Source organism: Heloderma suspectum, chromosome 6 (genome assembly GCF_057233095.1).
Source record: "Heloderma suspectum isolate Gila_16-S chromosome 6, 16-S_ref, whole genome shotgun sequence".
Classification (NCBI taxonomy): domain Eukaryota; kingdom Metazoa; phylum Chordata; class Lepidosauria; order Squamata; family Helodermatidae; genus Heloderma; species Heloderma suspectum.
Window position 1 is genome coordinate 93,249,910 of NC_139463.1, and position 5,821 is coordinate 93,255,730.

The 5,821-nt window shown below is 44.7% G+C and overlaps 1 protein-coding gene across 1 annotated transcript; it reads right to left on the minus strand.

The window, feature by feature from the left end:
• Positions 1–4,355: 4,355 nt before the first annotated feature.
• LOC146341857 (vomeronasal type-2 receptor 26-like) lies at positions 4,356–5,258 on the minus strand. The gene has a single exon (XM_084807070.1). It carries the CDS (start codon positions 5,256–5,258, stop codon positions 4,356–4,358), a length of 903 nt encoding a protein of 300 aa, XP_084663196.1.
• Between the last annotated feature and the right edge of the window lie 563 nt (positions 5,259–5,821).

Consider the following 5,821-nt stretch of genomic DNA (forward strand, 5'->3'; position numbering starts at 1 on the left):
TGGAGTGCTGGCAGGGGCAGAGGTGGGGAGAAGTTACAGCTCTTGGCTTTGGGAGTTTTCCTGAAAAAACTCGAATTTCACCTGTGCCTAGCACACAAGCCATTGGGCCAAAATGTCTGGGTGTTGGGGGGTGTGATGCCCTTGAGGGGGGCTGGGAGAGGCCAAGGTGTCACGTACATGTGTGCAGAGATGTCAGTGAATTCCGCGATGGATCTCAATGAGGCCAGATGCCAGTGCATTCGGCCCCCCGAAATCCATCGCGGAACGGCCTGCCACCCTCCCACCCCCTGCGGATCCCCCCCGGGATGAGACTTAACTGGGGCAGATGTTTCGGATGGCGGCGGCTCCAGTGGAGGGTTCAGTGGTGGCGGTGGTGGCGGCTGGTCTTCCGACCGGCTGCCACCGCCGCCATTTGCAGTCTGTGTTTTTGTTTTTGTTTTCCCCCCATAGATGTGATAGGCTACATAAAGACTTACATAGCCTATCATGTCTGGGTTAAAAAAAAAAAAACGCATACGCAAATGGCGGCAGCTTACGGCTCCTGCCATTTGCGTTCCTTATTTTTCGCTGTCTTAGTCTACATAAATATTTAAGTAAACTAAGATGAGGGCAAGAAAGGGGAATGCAAATAGCGCCCAGTACGCTATTTGCGTTCCCCTTTCTTTTCTTCGTCTTAGTCTATGTAAATATTTATGTAGACTAAGACAGCGAAAAATAAGTAACGCAAATGGTTTTTTTTACCCAGAGCCCTAAGCGGCCGGAAATCCGGCTCCGAACGGCCCTGGCCTGGGCCTGGCTGGCTGCTCTGTGGAGCTGCCGTGGAGCACAGCCGGACATCGAGGATTCCAGGGGGGAGGACAGTACGCCTCCCCCCCCCACCATGAACAGAATCCGCGAAAAGGTAAGTGACTTTCGTACATCCCTACATGTGTGGAAATAGGGAGAAGTTACCGCTCTTTGCATTGAGAGTTTCTGTGGAAAACATCAGATTTTAACTCCACCTAGTACAAGAACCACTGGGCCATACTGTGTGAAATGTTGCAGGGTGGTGGAGAGGTCCCCAAATTTCATTCCTGTATCATAAAAACTAAAAAAGTTATGACCATTTGTGTTTTCCCATGCAAGTCAATGGGAAAGCACCCAAAATGTATGATCCGGATATCGAATCTTGCTTCTGATTCCGATCCGAGTCAAAGCGGAGGGGGTCCGAATCAGTCCTGGGTGGACAGGGGTTGCTTCAAAGGATCTGAAGCAGCATCCAAAGTGGATCAGGGTGTCCATGCACAGCCCTACTCATAACTACCATTCTCTTTCCATACAACTGCCATCTCATGCTTTACAACTGCTTCTATATTCCTTATATGTTAGTTTGCCACCTCTGATATCTATCTATCTATCTGTCTGTCTGTCTGTCTGTCTGTCTGTATGAGGGGTGGGGGGAGAGAGAGAGACAGAGACAGAGAGACAGAGAGAGAGAGAGAGAAAGAGAGGGAGAGAGAGAGAGCATGTGCAGTTTCGGATTTTAAGCTCACTTAAATCATAGCGCCAACGTGATTACAGGAATAAAGTGGTGTTTGCTTCTGTTGCCCTGATGCCCACATCACCTGCAGCTCTCCGGGTGGTCATTTGCGCCCTCCTTGGGCTGCAGCAGGGCCTGGACTTTGGCCCCAAGGTCCAGCCCTAGCTGCACCACTGAAAGAAGGGGTGGGGGAAGAAGGAAAGACTCTTCAGTACAAGGGTGTGTAGAATTGTTCCCTACTAATCCACTTTCAGAGAACCATGAAATCTCCATTGGCATCGACTGGCAGAATTAAAGGACCTTGAGCTCTGAAAAAAGGCAGTTACAACAAATACCAGTTTTTAACAAGATTTTTTTTTATGTTTTTAATGTTTATTTTTCAGGCTAAGACCCTTGAGCTTTTGGGAATACTCTGAAGAAATGCCTATAAAATCCTGGCTATTTCTGACTTAAACATCCCTATGTTTGTACATTCCTAATTATATATTTAGTGTTACTATGCTGGAATTTTTTCTAGATGGATTTCTGGGTGGTGGAAGCAATCATGCTCTTAGGTGGACAACTTTCCTCAGGTCAAAGGCTGCATAGGATTTGGGGACCGTGGTGGTGGCGGCTGCAGGCCACATACCTCCACATGGCTGAAACTATGGAGGCTGAAGAACTCTTGGCCTGGGAAGCCAAGGAAACAGGGGAGTCCCAACTGCAGTCATCCATGCTGCAACACATGCTATGAAAGCTGCCTGTGTAAGCGCGAGTATTACAACAGAGTCACATTGATGACACAGATAGTAGAGATTTAGTTAATGCCTTCCTCTGGTTTCCATTTTATGAAGGTTATGCCAGGTACAATAGAGTTGCCATAAAGACGATTAAAAACCAGCACTTTGGAATAAAGAACATAGAGCCTTATTAAAGCATTGCAACCACTCCCTCGTTCTGCCTGGACATAAGAGGTCTAGGCAGAGACCACATGGTTGTTCCTAAATTACACAGAAATCCATCCAGAGATGATCTACATAAAACTATAGAACTTTATTCTGCTGAGGGGTGCAACACCTCAGGGGTAATGTACTGGGGGGTCACATGCCCAGTTGGCCAGGCTAGAAACAGCAGCGATTGGGGCCAGAGCCCCTGCCCCTCTCTATCTGTCTAAGAATGTTTGAGAAAGGGTGGTGATGACCTTAGGAGATAAAGGGCTTCTTCACATGGAGCTTTAGTCCTGCTATTGAGATCGGTTACTCACAGACGTTTGCGGGTCTTGTCAATGATGTTGTGAACCTCCAGGACATCTCCTGCACTGCATGACCTTCTTTGTTCCATTTTTTAAAAGATCAGAGATAATGAGCTATCAAATTACAGTGCTTGAGTTCTGCTTGAGTTCCCTTGTGAAAAGAGAAGCTGCAATACGAGGAGCTAGACCAATGGAACATATGGAAGATTCAGATAAGGGGGGAAAGGGGTGGGGGAGGAAGCACATGTAAAGGGAGTCCGTTGTGATCCTGCATTCAAAACAGAAGCAGACAGCCTCATTTTCAATGTGGGAGTTTCGGCTGGTGTAGAGATGCCCAAAGAGCGTAGGATAGTCTTAATATAAGATCGTCACTACTTCAAACTCTATCTCACACACAGAGCCATGGCACAGTCTTTCTCTCTCACACCTACACTCCTGTTACCATCCATCCATCCATCCATCCATCCAGACACACATCCATCCATCTATCCATTCACACAATACTTTCTCTTCTTCTAATACTCTTTTTCTTTCTTCGACTTTCTGGAACCCCTTTGTTTTGTTTTTCCTTCCGTGATGGACTTACTTCTTAAATTGTCAAAACCAGTATGACTTTTCACCTGTTTACACTGATGGGCTGAATGAGACTGAATCCATTGTTCTCATCGACTGAAGCACAGTCTGTTGCCTGTTGATCTGTAAATGGAAATCCAGCAAGTGATGGATGAACAGAGAGGAGAAAGCATTCTACCCACTGAGAAATAAAGTACCATGGGATCCTACCAGAACAGGAACATGTCTCTCTGTCTCGCTTCGCTTGGTTTCAATGCTGTGTGGGGAAAAGTGGCTTGGGCTCCAAATGAAAAGGTGAAGAGGGCAGTGCCAGAGTGGAGAGGTCATGGGCTGGACAGGGACCCAGAATTTGGATGATATACAGACAAACATACAGATCCACACAGAGTGACTTTCTCTCCTGGAAGTTACTGACAAGAAACAACAAACTTCATGATACACTGTTCTAAGTAATATCTTTTATTTCTTTCACATTGCTTTGTCAAAGCTGATGAGCGGGGAGGAAAGAACTCAAGGTACAATTCACTGTGCACATACATTGGTCTTGGCCTTTAATTAACTCTGGATGCCCAGTCGAAACCAAAGTATTCTAAAGTGGAATGAATTATGAGTGTGGATGTGGAACTCAGCAACACTTGGGCGCATTGAAGTTCTCCAAGTTCCAGCTCGAATCTCGGTCTGAATCATGTCCATATCAGATTACAAGTATTGTTCCCCCTCTTTCCATGTAATATCATGAAGTACTTAGGTGAGCATTCAAAGGGACGTAACCTTATCCCAACAATTAAAGTGTATTTATACACATTTTTAAAAGTGCACATTTTTTCATGCACAGTTTTCTAATGTATGCATTTTTCAGACACATCCCACCCCCACTCCCTGCAAACAGAAACAGAAGCTCAGGAGTGCAGATCATACTCACATTCAGGTTCAGGAGATGCAAACATGGTAAATTCTGCTCCTAAAAAACTAAAACAAATGTCTTTAGCGCCCTAATTATAAGATGCTACAGATGGGGGCCTGAAGGGTATTTCATCCAAGATTTCTCTTTATGAGCTGCTCCCGATTGTTCAGCTGAGGCCTGAAAACAATAGTGAAGCATTTAGGGAAAAATATGAAAGTCAGCAACCCAGCACTTGAGGCTAAAATGGAAAAGATCTCCACAGCTACCATGTGTCTCCCCTTGCTGCTCAAATAGGCTGGAACAAAGGATAACCAAACACTGCAAAACACCAGCATGCTGAAAGTGATAAATTTTGCCTCATTGAAACTATCAGGCAGCTTCCTTGCTAGAAAAGCTACAATAAAACTAACAATAGCCAGGAAGCCCATGTAGCCCAGGACACAATAAAACATAGTAACTGAGCCCTCATTACATTCCAATACAATTTCTTCCATTTCTGCATGCATATCAACGTCTGGGAATGGAGGAGAAGTTGACAACCATACAGTACAAATGCCTGCTTGAATAAGGGAACAGGAAAGAACAATGGAGCTGCCCAGTCCTTTCCCCATCCACTTCCTCATCCTGGATCCTGGCTTGGTGGCCATGAAAGCCAGAACCACAGTGATGGTTTTTGCCAAGACAGATGAGACAGCCATGGAGAAAATTATGCCAAAGGTAGTTTGTCGAAGGAGACATGTCACCCTATAGGGTTGGCCAATGAATAGTAAGGTACAAAGGAAACAAAGCAAGAGAGAGATTAGAAGAATGTAAGTGAGGTTCCGGTTGTTGGCTTTGATTATGGGAGTGTCATGGTGCTTTATAAAAATTCCTAGCACTAAAATAGTGATTGAAGAAAATGAAAGCGCACCAATTGTTAAACCAAGTACCATAGGTTCTTCATAAGTCAAGAAGGTTATAACCTTGGGAATACATGAATTGTGGTACTTATTTGGAAAATGATCCTCTTGACATTGGTGACATTCAATCATATCTGAAAGATACAAGATGTAGTTTCAGTTATATAGAGGTTCTATTTTGTAATTATCTTAAGGAACTAACTTTAGGGGGAAGGGGACTGCAATAATGAATAAATCTCATAGATCTCCTCTTGCATGGGCGTCCTTATACTCACATAATACTCATTGTAAATGTGCAATGCTTTATATGTGTTAAAAAGGAGTGGCATCTTTATTGTCAATAAGTAGCACAGGGACAGAGAGGTATAGGCAGGACATGGGGGAAAGGGAAACTCAAGCCACAGAGTATGAGGACCGAACCACACAGCTGCTTCAGAGAGTTATCTGGAAGCTCAGAATGCGAAAAGAAACACAAACCAATGAGCCTGAATGCTGAGATTCTTACAGGACACTCATGTATATTACCACTTACATGTAAGACCTGTGGGCTCATTTCGGATTCCTCCCCGATACGTTGCTATAGTATTGGAGCCTTTTGTCAAGGGCTCCTTGGAGGGCTCTCTCAGTCTCATCCAGTAGCCAAGTCCAGACACAGACAAAGGGATTCTTTTCAAAGCTTTATTCTTCTTTTACAA